Raw genomic sequence first — 19,827 nt, 5'->3', positions numbered from 1 at the left:
GTCCCTCACCATCATCCATAAAACCATTCACAACCAAGCCCCTTTGGATCTTCAATTCCCAATCAGACTTCACACTTCCTCCAGACCGATCAGAGAAGCTTACCGAGGATCCCTGCATACCCCAACAAAATCCACCCACCATCTAACCACCAGAGAACGGGCCTTTTCCACAGCGGGACCAACCATCTGGAACTCCATCCCACCAGAGCTCAGACAAGAACCTTGCCTGCTGACTTTCAGAAAAAGGCTCAAGACGTGGTTATTGAAACAGGCCTTTCCTTAAACCTCAGAGCCCCCTCAGCTACTACGATCGATTACTCAACAGTTTGTAAATATTTGATACAGTTATCCAGTTACTGTCCGCTATATCTTCCTCTTCCCAGTTACGGCACCCTTGTTCATTGTAACTTATGTCTTCTCTATACCATGTTAATAGTTAGTTAGGTTTCGACCCTTGTTATTTGTAAACCGACATGATATGATATCTATCATGAATGCCGGTATAAAAAAGCACTAAATAAATAAAATAAAATTATTACACCGGGAGAAAATGTGGCTTGTCCTCCGGAAGTCTTTGAGATCTAGACTCCCCAAGATTCTTGACTGGCTGGTTCCAGGTCCTGTCATGGAAGTAAACATGTGCTTTAGGGGAACTTCAATCCTCTGATCCTGTGGATCACGAAGAGAACAAAAACTTTGGGCAGTGCTACATATCCGAGAGTGCCATCTGCAGTCCCTCAGTATTTCTCTGCCTCCAGCAGATGGTAGAGGTGTAAACCTGCAGTCTTAGAGATATGAAGAAGGAAGTTCAGAGAGAAGGAAGAGTTATTTTTTATACAAGCGTTAAGGAGCCCGTTAAAACGGGCTACATGCCCTCTGTCCTCTCACCTCCCCCTCTTTCACCACCCCCCTACCTCCCTCCCACCCACTCAGGTCTCACTCCCTCCCTCCTCTCTCCCTCCCTCTCACTCTTCTCAGTCCCACTCTCTCCCCCCTCCCTCTCCCTCCCCCCCTCTCACTCCTCCCTCAGTCCCACTCACTCTCACTCTCCCTCAGTGCCCCTCCCCTCCCCCCTCCCCTCATACTCTCCCTCAGTCCCCCTCTCAGTCCCCCTCCCTCATCCCCGTCCCCTCGTCCCACTCCCTCTCCCTCCCCCTCCCTACTCAACATCTCCCTCTACCACTCCCTCCCCCTACACCCCTCAGTCCCCCACTCCCCTCCCCCTCCCCCTCGTCCCACGCCCCTCCCCCTCCTCTGTCCCACTCCCCCCTCCCTTCTCACTCTCCTCAGTCCCACCCCTCCCCCGCCACCGCCCTCTCAGTCCCACTCTCGCCCCCGCCCTCTCACTCTCCCTAGTCCCACTCCCTCCCCCTCTCAGTCCCACTCCCTCCCCCCTCCCCCCCTCCGTCCCACTCCCTCCCCCCCTCCGTCCCACTCCCTCCCCCCCTCCGTCCCCACTCCCTCCCCCCCTCCGTCCCACTCCCTCCCCCTCTGTCCCACTCCCTCCCTCCCTCTCTCTGTCCCACTCCCTCCCTCCCCCCTCTCCCCCCTCACTCAGTCCCACTCCCTCCCTCCCTCTCACTCCCACTCCCTCCCTCTCACTCAGTCCCACTCCCTCCCTCTCACTCAGTCCCACTCCCTCCCTCTCCTCCCCTCTCCATCCCTCTCTCCTCCCTCGTTGCCGCCGCCGCTGCCACCCGCCGCCGCTACCACCGGACGCCGCCGCCGCTGCTGCCACTCAACGCCGCCGCCGCCACCCGACGCCGCCGCTACCACCGGCCGCCGCCGCCGCCACTCAACGCCACCGCCGCCGCTGGACGCCGCCATTTTTTTTCTTTTTTTTCTGGCTCAGACCGACGTGCTCGCCCGCACATGCGCGGTAGAGCTGGTCTCTACTGCGCATTTGCGGCACGTCGGTCATCCTTCGTTTATTAGGTAGGATTCTGCTTTTCAAAGTGTACATCAAAGCGGATTACATTCAGGTACTATAGGTATTTCTCTATCCCCACAGGACTTACAATCTAATTTTGTACCTAAGGTCTTGTTGCCCAAGGTCACAAGATTCCCAGAGGACGGCTCCCCGAGGTGTTAGATTCCTTTGTGGGCCATCTTTCGGGTAGAGCAGGGCGAGCGAGGGGGGGGGGGGTGTTGGTTACCCCTGTCCTAGCTCGGCCCTTGTCCTTGTTTGCAGAGAAAGTGACAGCCAGGGGTCCTGGCTCCCTCACCCACTCTGGGTCCTTGCCTACCCTAGTGATCAGCCCCTTCCAGCCAGAAGCAGGGAAGTATTTTGTTTTATTCCCTTTAGTGTCTGTCTCTTTAAAAAAGAAAACAAGAGGAATGAGTTTCAGTTCAGGCTGAAGCAGGGCTCCGGCGGCTGATCGCATTGTGCTGCCGGGAGGGCAGTCTGAGGTGAGCAGGGCCAGACTGCTGACGTTATCGGGGCTGGGAGTCAGCACCAGGATAGATATGTAGCAGTGCCTCCAAGTTTTTGTTCTCTGCCTCCATCTGCTGGGATGGATGCAAAACCCACTTGTCTGGACTGAGCTGGAGTACGAACAGGAATGGCTGATGGCTCCTTAAGACCTTGTATATAGGGGGACTACATACAAACTGCCTCAAAAGTTGGCCTAGGTTATAACAGAAAGGCAATGAAACCTATCTCTCAGGTTAGACCATCTTAGGTCTAAACAAAGTGGCACTTACTACCATATCTGGGCTATAAGAGCTGAGGACTAACCCCAGACCCCAACTAAGGACTGAACCTAGACCCACTTGCTCCTGTATTTCTGGATCTGACTCCATCATGAATGTGTTTTCTTGTTGAAACATAGAAGCATGATGGCATAAAAAGACCACACAGTCTATCCAGTTTGCCCAAGCTAAAATCCCTACTACTTCCTCAGAGATCTCCTGTGCTTGTCCCATACTTTCTTGAATTCAGATACTGTTGTTATCTCCACTGGGCACTCCGTTGAGCACTCATGCAGTCTATAAAACACAAAGAATCTTATGCCTGCTTTTAAGACATCCTGTTGTGTGGTTTCAGAGCTGGTACTCACCAATCTCACCCTTGTCAGCCTCCCAAGTCATGAAGCAACGGCTGGTCTTTGTGTCCCAGACACAGATGCGCCCTGTGTTGGTCCCACAGTATAGGAGAGAGTTGCTGTTGTAGCTAAGTGATGTAAGTTCTGCTGTGCCAACTTCATCTGGGATAGAGGCACTGTGAATCTGACATGGGAAATCATACAACAAGGGAAAGATTCAAGGACATGCAATGTCTAACACACCCAAATTGTTTTACTTCATTTCATGGTTCGGAGGCTTCTGACCTCTCAGTAAAAGCTTCCATCAGGCCCTGGGAGAAATAATCTAGTCTTCAGCACCAAAGTCTTTCAGACCCTGGGAGAGCTGCAGTCTGGCTCCTGTTCTCATCTGCAGCAAAATTCATGCCCTGCCTGGGACAGATGCAGTCTGTCTCCTGTCCTCTCATCACTAGCGTCCCTCAGGCTCTGTGACAGGCAGTGGAGAAATTACTTCCCTGATAGTTTTGTTTTCCTTATTGTAGACAGATGGACTCAGGACCAGTGGGTTATATATATATATATATATATATATATATATATATATATATATATATATATAGATAGATAGATAGATAGATAGATAGATAGATATATACTCCTGCAGTGACCCCAGCCTGCCAGTATTCTCTTCAAAAGCAACTATGGACAGACTAGCAAAAAACATGAATAAAAACAGGCAACTATAACTGTACTCAACCAACAAGAAACACTGAACTCAAGTAAGAACGTAGGTACTCCAATCTAGGGACTAGATGGACTCTTACCAGTAATCCCTTGGGATCCGGAGCCCCACAGGAGGTCTATCAACACACGCATTCGGCAGCAGAGTCCATCTCTCTACACTAAGGAAAACAAAATCATCAGGTAACTAATTTCTCCATTTCCTAGCGTGTAGACAAATGGACTCAGGACCAGTGGGATGTACCAAAGCTACTCTTGAACAAAATGGGAGGCTGCCTGTAGTCCAGTCAACAACCGCACATGCAAAGACTGCATCCTCCCAGACAATAAAACCTGGAAGAAGTATGTAAAGAGGACCATGTCGCAGTTCAGCAGATATCAATGGGAGACAACATTCTAACCTCCACCCATGACACTCCCTGAATCCTAATGGAATGAGCCCTAACCTGAATAGGCAACGACTTTTCAGCCTCTACAAATGCGGCCGTAACTACCTCCTTAATCCAGCGAGGTATTGTAGCCTGCGAAGCTGGTTTGCCCTGCTTCTTTCCACCATGAAGGACAAACAAGTAATCTGTTTTTCGGAAAGGTTCAAAAACCTCCAGATACCGCACAAGTCTCTTGATAAACAAGGGACACAGAAGGTGATACTCCTCCGCAAGGAAGGAGTATCATGGACTGATTCAAATGAAATGCTGAGACCACTGTAGGCAAGAAGGATTTATTTATTTAGAAACTTTTATATACCGGTATTAGTGGGGACATCATACCGGTTCACATAACAACTGAAAGATTGGAAAATACATTTCAACAAGGGGGATGTAACTGGGAGAGGGTAGAACATAGAGGCAGTAGGAAGGACAGGGAAAACAAGAAAATCATAACCAAAACAATTTACAATTTACAATGAATGTCTCCTTAATATAAGGAGAGGGAGTCACCTGAATGGGGAGACTACGAGGGGGGAGTGGAAGGAATTATTCTGTGTAGGAATGGTTGAACAGGAGAGTTTTAGTTTCTTTTTGAATTTAACTGCACAAGGTTCAAGTCGCATGTGGACAGGTAGGGAGTTCCAGAGAGCCGGACCGGCAATAGATATGGCACGGTCGCAGGTGGAGGAGAGATGAGCCAATTTCAAGGATTGGACATGTCGGGTGCCTTTGTTGGTGGATCTGGTGGCTCGGGTGGACAGGGGGGCAGTGAAAGGGAGGATGGAACAGTACGCAGCTGTAACGCCCCTGGAATCACCTGAAGGAACGGCTCCTGGCAAGACAAGACCTGCAGCTCAGAAATTCGATGCGCAGAACATTTAGCCACCAGGAACACTGTATTCAAGGTCAATTACCACAAGGAAAGGCTACACAGCAGTCAGAATGTAGGGCCCGTTAAAAATCCAGCACCAAATTAAGACTCCACAATGGAAACGGTAACCTCAAGGGAAGCTGAGGATGTTTCACTCCCTTCAAAAAACAGGCCACATCAGGATGAGATAAGGAATCACCATTCACCAGGCCTTTGAAACAGGCAAAAGCAGCAACCTGTACCTTCAAGGAATTAAAGGCCAAGCCTTTATTCAATCCATCCTGCAAAAAGTTCAGAATGAGCGGGATCTTAACTGAACGAGGAAGAATACTGCGTTCCTCGCACCAGGCTTCAAAACACATTCCAAACCCGCACATAGGCTAAGGAAGTGGAGAACTTTCGAGCTTGGAGTAAGGTGGCAATCACTGCAGAAGAATATTCATGCTTCAATAGGCAAGCCCTCTCAAGGGCCAAATTGTAAGATAGAACAAAGTTGGATCCTCGTGAAGAACCGATCCCTGCTGCAACAGATCCATGTGCAGCAGAAGATGAATGTGTGTGTGTGTGGGGGGGGGGGGCGGCGGGTCTTCACAGATTTGCATACCAAGGACAGCGGGGCCAGTCCAGTTCCACCAGGAGTACCTGCCCCTGTTGCCTTTGATCTTGTGGATTATCTTGTGGATTATCTTGCCCACAGAGAAAAGGCATAAAGCAACTTGTCTTCTAGCCAGACCTGTATGAGAGCATCTACACCCAGGGACCACGGATCTCTCCTGTGACTGAAGAATCGAGGAAAATTCGCATTGCGAGAATTCACCAGCAGGAAGGCCCCAGCATTCCACTATCAGATGAAATGCCTCTGCTGACAACACCCATTCTCCTGGGTCCAGACTCTCCCTGCTAAGAAAGTCTGCTCTTATGTTGTCTTTTCCTGAAATGTGAGAGGCCAAGATCATCTGTAGATATTCTTCCACCCATTCCATAAGTTGGTCTATTTCCTGCGACAATTGCTGGCTCTTGGTTCCTTCCTGGTGATTGATGTAGGTCACTGTTGTTGTGTTGTCGGACACCACGTGGACCGCTTGACCCTGCAGCCTGTGGCTGAACTACAAGCATAAACCTCTACCCTTTCGGGTCTACCCTTTCGGGTCTCCCTCTCCCCTTTCGGGGAGAGGGAGACCAGCCAAAATTTGGCAACAGATGAGTATTGCGGTTCCTCTCGTATCTTTTGATACTTTTGTGCTATGAACAGCGGTGATTTAATGCCCAGTAGTGATCATTTTGCTTGACATTTTAAAAAAAGAAAAAACTGCAAAAAAGTTCAAAAATTTAAATAGTTTACAATTAAAGCAAGGTGGCCCTATACCTAATTAGGAGTCTGTATGACTGTGACAGACCCTTAGAGTGAGGGGCCTACATATATTTGGCGAGATTAATTCATATGAATTAATTACCAGTGTAACAATTGTTTTTGGTTTTGTGAACTACAAGCATGCCAACCAGATTGCCCGGGTTTCCAGGCGATTGATATTTCAGAGAAACTCTTCGGCATTTCAATGCCCCGAGGCCTTCAGCTCCTGACAGTGAGTTCCCCAACCCTGGAGGCTCGCATCTGTCGTGAATACCAACCAGTTTGGGGAGGACAAGGAAACTTCCTTTATCAGATGAGCCTCTTGTAACCACCAATGGATGCGACAGCAGATTTCCATCGGCAAGTTGAGCCGAACCAAATAGTCCTGAGGCTGCAGTTTCCAAGGAGACAGCAGTGAGCATATGCACCCTCGCTCATGGCACCACTTCCAGGGTTGCCACCATCAAACTGATCACCTGCAGATAGAACCACACTGTCGGGCATATAGTGTCTACCAACTGATGAACCCGTGACATCAATTTCTGAATCTGAAATTCTGGCAGGAAAACTTTGTCCTGCCTCGTACTGAACCAAACACCCAGATACTCCAACGACTGAGATGGCTGAAGACTGCTCTTGGCCAGGATCACCACCCAACCGAGCTCCTGCAAAAAAGGAGATCACCTTGTGGGTCACCAAGTGGCTCTTTTTCTGAGACTTATTTTATTTATTTTTTATTTAAAAGTGTTTGTATACCGTCTTTACAAACAGTGTTTAATCAAAACGGTTTACATAACTAAATAAAAAACAAATGTAAATAAAGATTTAAATTTAAAAGAACATAAAGATTATCAAATTATAAAAGCTCAAAATTACAAAAATATATAATAAAAATAAAAATCTAAAACAATGAATAGTTTACATAAAAAATAAATCAGTATATATAATAATATATAATAATATCAGTATATATAATAATAATATCAGTATATCAGTATATATAATAATATATATAATATATATAATAATGTTGAGTCAGCCAGTCGTCCAAGTATGGGTGCACCAGGATCCCATCTCTTCTCAACGTCGCCGCTACCACCACCATAACCTTGGAAAATGTTCTGGGGACAGTGGCTAGACCAAAAGGCAGCGCCCAAAACTGATAATGGCGCCCAAATACCGCAAAACGGAGAAAATGTTGGTATTCCAAATGGATGGGAATATGAAGGTAGGCCTCAGAGATCCAGGGAAGTCAGAAATTCCCCCGACTGCATGGCCATTATCACAGAGCATAAAGTTTCCATGCGAAAATGAGTCACCTCAAATGACTATTGATACTTTTGAGATCCAGGATGGGACAAAAGGAACCCTCCTTCTTGGACATAACAAAATAATGGAATATCACCCCAGACTTTCTTGAGATGGAGGAGCAGGAACCACAGCTCTCAGCCTGAGGAGCCTTAGAAGCATAGACTACTGCCTACGTCTTCTGTGGGGAGTGGTAAGGAGACACCATGAACACGTCCTGAGGAATATTGTGAAATTCAAGCACATATCCTACTTGTATCACCTCCAGGACCCACTGATCCGATGTGATTTCGACCCACCTCTGATAAAAGAGAGAGAAGCGTCCCCCCATCTCTTGTTCCCAAAGGTGTGTCGGCAAATCTTCATTGGGAAGCTCAAGAAGATCCGCCACCCGAGTCTGTTCCTCTCCTGGGCTGTCTGGGATGAAAGTCTGAGACCTTCCGAAAGGCCGAGTCCTGTAGGGACTAAACTGCTTGGAACCCCGGAGGCGACCACTCATACCAAAGAGGCATTGCAATTACTTTTTATCCTCTGGCAAATGAATGACTGGAGATTCGTGCCACTCAATGGCCAGTTTCTCCAACTTGCTCCCAAACAACAGTGAGCCTTTAAAAGGCATTTTCGTAAGATTAGCTGTGGAGGCTGCATCAACTGACCAATTTCGCAACCATAGTTGACGCCTGGCCGCTATCACCGAAGCCACTCATCTGGCCGAAGCACGGACCAAATCGCAGCCCGCATCTGCTAAAAAGGGTGGCAGTGGGTTCCATAACTGCTCTGAATTCACTCCAGAATCAACTTCCTGAAAGAGAAGCAGACAAGATTGTGCCACAAGGGCACAACAGGAAGTTATCTGTAAAGTCATCGCCACTGCCTCAAAAGCTTACTTAAGGATAGCCTTAATCCTCCTATCATGCACATCCTTCAAGGCCACTCCTCCCTCCACAGGGATAAGTTGTCTGCTTAGAGACGGCACAGACAGTGCATCCACGTAGGGAAAAAGCAAATGTTCTCTCACAGCTGGATCTAGGGGGTACAGGCCTTCCAACTTCTGACCCCCTTTGAAATTTGCTTCTGGGGCATCCAATTCAAGATCAATCAGTTCCTGAATGGTAATCATAACAGAGAAAAAAACAAGAGGATTTACGCAAGGAAACAAAAATGGGATTCTTCTTCGGCTCAGACATGGAATCCATACCAGGAACACCCAGCATTTTCAAGGTCTGGGAAATCAAGGCAGGCAGTTCATCTCTATTAAAGAACCATAACATGGTCCGATATAATTCCAGTCCTGGAGGAATTTCCCCATCTTCCAGGAAATCGGGATCTGACTCAACATCAGTGCTCCAGCGCTTAACCATAGGACTGGAAGAGAGAGGGGCCCACTGGTTGAGGGTCTGACCTGGCAGGATTGGGCAAAGCTGAGGACTGTGCCTGAAGAAAAAGCTCGTAAACCCTGAAAAAAACTTCACCCAAGAAAAAGTAGCCAGATCCAGGCCAAACCCAGAAGGAACTGGAGTGAGGCCCATTGAACTGCCATTGCCAGCGGAGGAGCCAGTCAAGGGAGTACCAAGATCTGGCGTACCTCCAGATAGATCCGTAACCAGACCATCATCAGGATGGGAGAATCCAGGCTTAGCGAAATCCAAGGAAGACAACTCTTCCTGAGCATCCAAACAGCGCTGACACACGTTAGAGGTCAGGTCAGGCTGAGAAACCCGAATATGACAGGCAACACAGAGAGAAAGGTGCTTAGGTTTCTTGTTCACTGGCGCAATCAGTGCACTGGCGATGGTGAACACGCGTCCAAACGGCTCGCGCTTAAAAAATTTATGCGCTCAAAAATTAGGCACCTCAAAAGTATGTGCTTCAAAACACTCACACAAATTGTGCGCCAAAGCTTGAATGTCCCACCACGCTTAAAACTTTGTGCATGTAAAAACGCACCCAAAACTGAGCACACAATGCATATGCAGAGCCAACACACTGTGCACACCAATGTCCTGTAGAGGGCAGTAAAGCACCTACAAAAGCATGCGAAAATGCATCCGCGGCCCACCACGCGGCACACAGGCAAAAAGCCTAACTGCAGGGCCTAGCCGTGGCCGCACAACCCACCTGGCTGCCCAGTTCTCTAAGCCCCATGGGAGTAGGAATGAATGTTGGAACAGTGCGCAGAGCATGGAGACTCCTCTGTCTCCAAAATTATTATTTTTTTTAAACTTACCTGAGCTCAGCTCTAACTGGCTGAGTATAGAGATGGTTTCTGGCTGTGGGGGGAGAGGGCATCTGTTTTCAGCATCGCACTCTGCCTCCAAGCTGTACAATCAGCTACGTCCATGCCAGGAAACTCAGCTACCAGAACAAGGCACACATCTGAGGGACCACGGAAATCACCTCAGGAATTCTCAACTGGTGGAAGGACCATCTGGTATCACCGCAGGAGAGTGGGGGACTTTCCTTTCTTAATTTAAAATTCTTCTTCCAAAATCTGAAGCAATTCCCATAGGGAGGTGCACATCCATCATTTGCTGGAGACGGAGAATACTGGCAGGCTGGGGGTCACTGCAGGAGTATATATACTGTGATGTCAGCTTGCTCCGTCTCCATCTGCTGGCAGGGGAGCATAACACACTGGTCCTGTCCATCTGTCTACACGCTAGGAAAAGTCTGGGTCTTAACTCTTCAATAGAAATATACTTGAAGGCCAAGAATAGCAGGTGTAAGTCATCTGACGTAGGAAAAACCCAATACATATGTGAAGATGAGCAAGAGACAGAAACCATAGACCATACCAAGATATACCTTCAGTTTGATTCCAGATCCCTGCTGCTCTATCCTCCAGAAGCTCACCGCTCCTGGTCCAACACTGGCAAATACATCTGCAGACATAGGGTTAAATGCCATCTCATGAATGGGTTCTGAGAAAGGACTGGATATCAGCAACTCGTAGCTTGTTGTGCTCCACAGAGCAATGGTCTTGTCTCTGTAATCTCCTAGTGATGCCAGTGACAAAAACAAAGTTTGAGTCCACCGAAGCAATATATTCTACTGCTTTTAAACTACTGCTATAGTAAGCATCTCTCACCCACACAATCCTGCAATCATTGCTTTAGGGTTAATCCACCCCTCAGCCATTTAATCTTACTGTCACTGCTATAAAAAATCCATCCCCCTCCCTCACTGCTGTAATAATTCATACCCCTTCCTCACAATACTGCTGTCATTGCAATAATAATCCAGGCTCCTCCTTCACAATACTTAATATCATAGCTAAGTAATCAATACCCCCCCCCTCCCTCACCACACTATTTTCATTGCTATGGTGATGCATAACCTCATTAGTGCTATGGTCACTTTGCTCATCCCGCCATTACAATAGCCAGTCATCTCAAACCCCCTCCTTCCTCCCCAAGGGAGTCTCTGGCACCAACCTGCGGTGGCCAAGATTCTGTCATCCCGGGAGTACTCCATGACCTGAACCTCTGTTTTGTAATGGTAGAGAAGATTTTTTTGGGATCCATTCTGCACATTCCATATGCGGATCTGACAGCGGGAGGATCCATTCCCTTGTCCTGAGGCTGAGGCAAGGGTCTAGCAAGAGCAGAACACAATTATATCATGAGTTACTCACAGGGTTTCTTCTCCTGCATGCTTTGGGTGGGGGTTCTGACACATGCAGCTTTCATTATGTGCAGGTGTGTCTGAATACTTAGAGGTCAATACTGAAAAGAAAACGGCTAAAAGTAAGTTAGCTGGATAAAATATATCCAGCTAACTTACATGGGATATTCAGTCGCATGGCTATGCTGCTGAATATTTCATATTTGGTGCTATTTAGCCGGATAAGTTATATCCGTGTAAGTTAAATCTGTTCTATAGCAGGTCTAATTTATCCAGTTAACCTAACCGGGTAAGTCAGAATATTGGCACTTATCCAGCTAAGTTAGCCAGATAAGCAGCACACCCTGGATCCATCCATTCCCCGCCCCCCCGGCTAACTACTTAGCTGGATAAGTCACCTATAGGAAAATTGTTTTTTTCGTTCCAGTAGTACCACAAATCAGTCCAGACTCCTGTGTTTTTCTTCCCTGCCAGCAGATGGAGACAGAGAAAGTTTCACTGACAACATACATAACCCAGTGTGCCACATACAGTCCCTCAGTACTGACCTGTACCTAAGCCAAGATGGCAGCAACAACCATAAATGTTTAGGCAAACTTTTAAATGAACTCTCACCCCTCCAACTAGCTGGAAGGTGAAGTTGCCCTAAAGGACAGTGGAAAACTCATTTCCCAAATTTTAATATAAGCGATCAGCATTGAAAACCTCCAACCATTCTGCACTATATACAAAGCAAAACTACAAGTGTGGGCTCTTCCCACAAAGTAAATGGGCAGGTCTCTGGACTGATCTGTGGTACTACAGGAATGAAAATTTGCAGGTAAGAGCACGAGATGTAGGCCACCGTCGACGCATTGTCTGATAGGATCCGTACTGGCAGACAAGCAAGCAACGTGAAAAGCACCACTCTCTCATCTCTAACCAATTGATAGCCCATGAGGCCTCCAATTTTGACCACTGGCCCTGCGCCTTCTGATCTTGCCACATCGCCCTCCATTCGGAGAGGCTTGCATCAGTAGTGTATTTCCCAATTCAGAACCTCCAAATTCACACCACGCTTGAGATTGATACGAGTAAGCCACCACAAAAGACTGTCCCTGGATTCCTCCTCTAATGGAAGAGGGGGATGAAACTCTTCCACTAATGGATTCTAGTGAAAGAGAAGATTTCCCCCCTGCAGAGGTTGCATATGCACGAATGCCCAATACATTCCTTTCCAATATCGATGCCATAAAACTAGGACCTGTAAATAGTCCCTGACCCTGGGCACCGAAACCTCTAGCAGAAGCCTAATCAGACTATGCAATTTCAGCAATCCTCTCTGTGAGAAATACTCTCTCCCCCAGCATGTTGACTGAGCATCCAGATTCTCTAGAGTTTGAAAGATGACTACATTTTAGTGACCCAGCCCAGGACAAACCGTATAAAAGGGATACTTCTCTGCTCCACTGGGTTTGCACCGCTGTCTCATGGGGGATGAGGGATCTGGACCACATCGGGCTATCAGAAGGGTCACAACCCCCTGCTTGTCCGCCTCAAACCAGGGGGGGGGGGGGGAAGAGACACTCCCCTCCAGGATCTCTCAACCCCCTGGGAGAATCCAGAAATTGTATCTTTTAATCTTTTTTTTTTTTCTCCAGACGCAGATCCGGATCCGCCCCTGAGGCCGGCGCCGCTCCTGACCCAGGAATTGGATCTTGTGGGCCCCGGGGAGTATTCCCTTTTGGGCGAGTCTGTTCAGTGGGGCGCTGATGAGGCTCCGTACGCCGACCTCTTTTCTCGGGTGGATCCGAACCGTCCCCAGGGAGACCGGGTCTCTTAACTGCCGAGCGCTTCCTTGCCAGGAAGGCCTGGTGCATGAAGAGGATAAATTCCATGGAAAACCCCTCCGGATCCCCCTCCCAGGAGTCGACTGGAGTCACATCTTCAGCTCCCCCCATGGGGTCCTCCCCCACCGGAGCTAAAACAGGAGGAGAATCCTTCTCCCGCGATCCAAGGCGCGAGGCAGTCGGTCTCTCCCTGCGGGAAGGAGCAACCAGAACTGAAGAGCCCACCATCCCCAGGGAACAAGACGCTCATAAAGAGGCCGCATCCCACGCCTGACCACGTATCCCACACACGCGGCAGGCCTGCGATTTCGATCACGGCCCCATCAGCTGTAGCGTGCCGCCTCGCGGTCTGAGGGGGAGAAGCAAAGGCCGCGATTACAACGAGCTGCACGCTGCCGCTACGTGGGAAAATTTCAGTCAGGCAGGGCAAAAAACAACAGACTCTGCAAAAAACAGTGCGCAGCCGCGCCGCAGGAAAGAAATTGAAAAACAGCCTGTCTGCGGCCAAATCGCTAGGCCACCTGCGGAGAAAACGCTAAAATAAACGGGCCACACTTACAACTCATCCAGTCCTTCCAAAGGCAACCCGGAGCCCCGGGAGCTGAGGGAAAAATGCTTACAGCCTCCCAGAATGGCCGCAGAGGACCCTGTCCCTCCTGTACAGACTCCTTTCCTCAGCACTGAAGACAGTCGGTCAGACTCTCTATTAACTTTTTTTTTTTGTAAAACTTTACCAAGGCACAGAGGAAGCTCTTGCATGGGACAAGGGAGCCTCTGTAGCAGTGTCGGTGGTGAGTAATCAGGGGCCCCTGGCCTTCACACACCGAACCGTGGCGGGCGAAACCCTGACAGGGATGTCCAATCCCCCGGACGCCCGGCTTCCACTGAGGGATGGCCCACGAAGGTGCGTAATACCTCAGGAAGCGACTGCAACCAAAGGAAAAAAATCTAACTAAATAAAAATTCAAACTAAAGACTGCAGGAGTGCATCTCTACCATCTGCTGGAGTCAGAGAAATACTGAGGGACTGCAGGTGGCACTCTTGTATATATGGCAGTGCTCAAAGTTTTTGCTCTCTGACTCCATCTGCTGGTAGGGATACACAACCCACTTCTCTGGACTGATCTGGATATGCTCAGGAACAAATAAAGATACATAGAAACCAATACTTTCTTTTGGTGCAGAGGTTCAGGTTCTAGGAGCGCAGGCTGCATGGCAGATCAGTAAAGAGCCAGACCACTGGTTTTGTCAGTCTTCTTTTGCCAAACTTTAGCGAACCAGCCAAGAACAAACTATATAAAAGAGATTCTTCCCTACTCTACTGGGCTTGCAGTGCAGAATTGCCAGCAGGTTCCACTGCTGTCTCTTTGGGGATAAGGGATCTGCACCACCAGATGTCCACCCCATGGACCTATGGACCGAGCTATTAGAAGGGACACCAACCCCCTGCGTGTCCGCCTCAAACCAGGGGGGGGGGGGAATGGCCCCACCAGGACCTCACAACCCCCATGAGGAACCAGAAATTGTATCTTTTAATCTATTTTTTTTCTCTCCAGACTGCAGGTTTTACACCATCTACCATCTGCTGGAGACAGAGAAATACTGAGGGACAGCAGGTGGCACAATAGGTTATGCACAATGTCAGAGAAAATTTCTCTGTCTCCATCTGCTGGTAGGGAGGCAAAGCCCAGGAGTCTGGACTGATCTGGGTATGTACAGGGAAGAACTGATGTTGACAAACCTGTTATTCTGTCTCTATTTGCAAGTTGGTGGGCATAATCTATACATATGGACTGGTCTGGCTAGATGAAGTGGAAACTGATATTAATAGTTGGCCTCTCTGGAAGTCTTCCCTTCCTCCCCATAACACCAACTCCAGCTTTCACACCCCACCTAGAACCCCTCACCCCAACTTGAAGCTCAGAACAATCGTCCAGTGCCTACCGTATATCATGTTACTCTGACAACAGTGCTGTCCAGATAATGACTTATAAGTGCCGACAATATTCAAAACAGCATTTATTCAGCTACTGAAAAGTTATGCAGATAAATGTCTGTGAATATTAACCTTCTACTTGTTTGCTTTTCAGTGCACAAACCTAAACATGTTTATTATGCAGTTTGCAAACGTGCATTTACAGATGTGTGTGTGTACATGGATGTTCGTGCTGTATGTGTGTATCTCTATAGGTATGTTTTGCTTGAACCCCCATGTTTACTGCACCATACATGCAAATATATTTTGCTCGACAAACTGCATGACAGAGACAGCTAGGAAAGAAGCCAGGATCCTATAGTGCTGTACCTGAGCATCATGGGTCACTGCCAGGGTGGAGATCTCTTCAGGGTGCCCAAGCCAGTGTTGTTGAGCTCCAGAGTGCAGGTCCTCCACTACAATCACACAGCCGCACGTGTAAGCGAAGAAACCTGGAGCAGAGATAAGGAAAGTGAGGTGAGAAAGACAGAACAGAAACCTTTCAGCTTTATTCCTTAGTATGTAAAGGCACACATCTAGAGGTTGATCAGGGATGAAAACAGCATAGCCAGGGAGAATAAACACTGCTGTTTCTATAGTAGGCTCAGTGTATGAGGCTGTGAAGAAGACTGATGTTGTTAAAAGGTCTCAGTCCAAGGAAATCCATGAAAGGCAAAAGTGGAACTGGAAGCAGTCTTCCAGTCTGTACTGATCCTCCTTATCAGAAGAGACAGTCTGAGCTCTGGGCCATACTCAGTAATACCTGTGTCTGGATTCCAGGCCATATTCCCTCGGCCATTCCCATTGTAACCGATCACTGCTTTAAGCGTCAGACCCTCCTGACATGTCAGCAGAGATGAGAAACCCTGCAAGACAAACAAAAGGAAAATTGGCTCTTATCTGCTAAAGGAAAATTAGTTCTTACCTGATAATTTTCGTTCCTGTAATACCACGGATCAGTCCAGACACCTGGGTTTTGCTTCCCCTCCAGCAGATGGAGACAGAGATGTTTTTTAAAACAACCCTGCCATATACACCAAGGTGCCACCCACAGTCCCTCAGTCTTATTTAATGTCAAAGCAGCACGGAACAAAACCAAACTACATAACTAACTATTCTCCCAGCTATAATAAGGCTCAGATAAACCCCCAACAGGGAACAGAACTCGCTGAACCAAGAGAAAACAAGAGACAAAATGCAGTACTAGTAACCAGACCAGAATGCACAAGTGGACTCTGTTACTTTGTGTACACAGCTGCGGGTGGGGCTCTGGACTGATCCGTGGTACTACAGGAACGAAAATTATCAGGTAAGAAACTAATTTTCCTTTTTAAGTCTTTTCAGAATGCATAGGCCATATTTCAGTCCTCTACTTCCCTTGCTTATGTGTATTCCAGACTTGCACATAAGCAAGGGAAGTAGAGGGTTTGCTGGCCTGAAGGAGGGTGAAAACAATCGCATCGGGGTAACCGCGCCGTCTCAGCCTGCGCCGTTCAAAAGTCAGGCCGCAAGACAGAAGCGATCTGCCTGGTCAAAATATACTGATCCTTGATGGAGAAGGTTCGGAAGCCGAGCTAGCCACAGAGGACCGTCCACCGTCATGTTGACTAGATCCGCAAACCACGGTCTGTGTGGCTACTCTGGCGCCAAGAGAATCACCGGCCCTTGGTGGGCCTCTATCCGAAAGACTTTCCCCACCAGAGGCCACGGAGGGAACGCGTAGAGAAGGAGGTTTCGCGGCCAGGGAAGAACCAGGGCGTCCACTCCCTCCGTGCCGTGCTCTCTTCTGTGACTGAAGAAGTGTGGAACTTTCGCGTTCTTTCGAGAGGCCATGAGATCGAAATGAGGAGTTCCCCAAGGACAGAAAATCAACTGAACTGCTGCTTTGGACAGTTCCCACTCTCCGGGATCCAAGCGTTGCCGGCTCAGGAAGTCCGCCTGAACGTTGTCTACTCCCACTATGTGAGAGGCCGCTAGCCGGGCGAGGTGGATCTCCGCCCATGCCATTAACTTGTCCGTTTCCAGGGACATGTGACGGCTCCTTGTCCTTCCTTGACGGTTGACATATGCCACAGTCATCGCATTGTCGGAGAGAATCCGTACTGCTCGGCCCTGGACCAGGGGGAGAAAACGCTACAGTGCGAGATGGACTTATCAGCCATAGTGCATAGTCTGAGGTCCACTGACCCTGCGTCGACAGTTTCTCGCACACGGCCCCCCAGCCAGACAAGCTGGCATCCGTGGTGACGATCACCCATTGAGGAATGTCCAAATCCACTCCCCGCAACAAGTGATCGAGACGAAGTCAACAGAGCAGGCTGTTCCTGGCTGGGTCCGGCAGTAGTAGTTGTGCTTGAAAGTCCCGAGAGACTGGCTTCCAGTGAGAGAGCAATGCACGCTGTAGAGGCTGCATATGTGCGAAGGCCCACGGAACTAAATCTATAGTGGAAGCCATAGAGCCCAGGACCTGGAGGTAGTCCCATGCCTTGGGGAGCAAAAGGCAACTGAAGCGCTGTACTTGGGGGGAGGAGGGCTTGCACCCTGTCCTGCTGAAGAAAAACTTTGCCCAGCCTGGTGTTGAAATGAGCCCCTAGGAAATCTATTGTCTGGGAAGGGACCAAACTGCCCTTCGCCAGATTGATGACCCTTCCGAGGGAACGGAGGAGCTGGAGGACTCTATCGACCGCCCGTTGGCAGAGATCCTTGGACTTCGCACGGATAAACCAGTCGTCCAGGTAGGGGTGGACCAGGATGCCTTCCTTCCGGAGCGCCACTACTACCACCACCATCATCTTGGTGAAAGTGTGCGGCGCTGTCGCCAGTCCAAATGGGAGAGCCTGGAACTGGAAATGCAGGCCAAGGATCTTGAAGCGAAGATAGCGCTGATAATCCTGGAGGATGGGAATGTGTAGGTAGGCCTCTGTCAAGTCCAAGGAAGCTAGGAACTCCCCCTCATGAACCGCCGCTATCACGGAAACGGGGGATCTTGAGGGATCTGTTGACCATCTTGAGATCGAGAATGGGATGAAAGGAGCCTTCCTTCTTGGGGACCACGAAGTAGATGGAATAATGGCCTGACCCCTGCTCTCCGAGAGGCACCGGGAGTATGGCCCCTAAGTCCAGGAGACGATCCAGTGTCTGGCGAACTACAAGTTGGTTGGACACTGGTCCGCAAGGGGAGAAGACAAAGCGGTCTCTTAGAGGTCGAGCAAATTCTAATGCGTAGCCGTGCTTTAGAATATCCAGGACCCATTGGTCTGAGGTGATTTTGGCCCATTCCTCGTAGAAGAGAGACAGCCGACCCCCTATCCTGGGTGTCGAAGAGTGGGCCGGCAACACATCATTGAGAGGACTTGGCTGGAGCACCTTGGGAGAGGCTATCCCTGGATGATCTCAGTCTCCAAAAGGAATGGGACCAGGATTGTGACCTGGAGGAGGGAGTCCTCTGTGGGAGAGTCCGTGACTGGCGAAAATGACGTTGTCCCCGGAAGCAGGAGCGAGTGGCAGCGAACGTCCTGGTACTGCAAGGACGATCCTTGGATAACTTGTGCACCTTGTTCTCACCCAGGGACTTGATGAGCTGGTCTAGTTCTTCCCCGAACAGTAACTTCCCTTTGAAAGGCAAGGAGCCCAGCTGTGATTTGGAAGAGGAATCTGACCAGTTGCGGAGCCAAAGCAGACGTCTGGCAGAGACTACCGAGATCATGGACCTGGCCAGTACCCGGAGCAAGTCGTAGAAGGCATCTGCCCCATAAGCTATGACTGCCTCCAGATGTTCCGCCTGCTGAGCGAGCCTCCTGCGGAGAAAGCTCTTGGGTACCAAGAAGTTGCTGCACCCATCTGAGGCCTGCTCTTTGCATAAGGGAGCTATAGACAGCTGCCCTGACTCCCAGAGCGGACACCTCAAAGACCCTTTTGAGGTATACCTCCAGTTTGCGATCCTGCATGCCCGGAGCGCTGCACCCCCAGTGACGGGGATAGTTGTCTTTCATGACCGCCGACACTGACGTGTCCACTTTGGGGATCTTGAGAAGATCCAACGAGTCTTCAGGAAGTGGGTACAACTTGTCCATTGCTCTGCTGACCCGTAGAGAAGCCTCCGGAGTATCCCACTCCCGCGACAACAACTGGAGGAGCATAGGGTGAAAAAGGAAAGTCTTGGCTGGCGGACGGAGACCCGCCAAGACAGGATTCTCCTTTTCTTGACGTTGTGCTGGGGCCCAAGGTGTCTTGTGGGGCCTCAATGTCTAGTTGGTCGAGCACATAGGGAATGAGGGGATCCAGCTCATCCCTTTGAAAAAGGCGTAACACTCGAGGGTCGTCACCCTCGACTGGCATGGATGGAGAGGAGTCATCCAGGGCAGGGTCTGTATCTGGATCTTGATTAGGGAGATTGGGAATGGACGCGTGAGCGATCACCCGTACCCGGGAGGATCCTTGAGATGGAGCTTCAGTCACAGGGGGTACTGATCCCCCCGGGGCAGAGCAGTCCCCGGGCCTCATGGGGGCCCTGGAGGGGAGTCGCAACATCCCCAGGCTCCTCTATCCTGAAGACCTTGGCAGGCGGTGGGGCGGAGGCAGGATCCATGCGAGCTAAGTAAGCATTGTGCATTAATAGGATAAAGTCTGTGGAGAAGGGCGGGGGTAGACCCGGAGGGGGGGGTCTCCAAAGGG

General features: G+C 49.3%; 1 protein-coding gene across 3 annotated transcripts in view; it reads right to left on the bottom strand.

The window, feature by feature from the left end:
- Positions 1–19,827, bottom strand: part of WDR90 (WD repeat domain 90) — a 206,217-nt gene that overhangs the window by 46,218 nt on the left and 140,172 nt on the right. For all 3 annotated transcript variants that reach the window (XM_029576135.1, XM_029576134.1, XM_029576136.1), the window contains 5 exons: positions 15,917–16,019; positions 15,484–15,605; positions 11,160–11,319; positions 10,531–10,721; positions 3,060–3,228 (listed from right to left, as the gene is read on the bottom strand). In XM_029576135.1, the coding sequence (XP_029431995.1) occupies positions 3,060–3,228; positions 10,531–10,721; positions 11,160–11,319; positions 15,484–15,605; positions 15,917–16,019 (745 nt within the window). The remainder of the gene's footprint in view (positions 1–3,059; positions 3,229–10,530; positions 10,722–11,159; positions 11,320–15,483; positions 15,606–15,916; positions 16,020–19,827) is intronic.

Source organism: Rhinatrema bivittatum, chromosome 14, assembly GCF_901001135.1.
Source record: "Rhinatrema bivittatum chromosome 14, aRhiBiv1.1, whole genome shotgun sequence".
Lineage (NCBI taxonomy): Eukaryota > Metazoa > Chordata > Amphibia > Gymnophiona > Rhinatrematidae > Rhinatrema > Rhinatrema bivittatum.
Note: the sequence above shows the minus strand (reverse complement) of the source record. Positions and strands in the feature narration are given on the sequence as shown.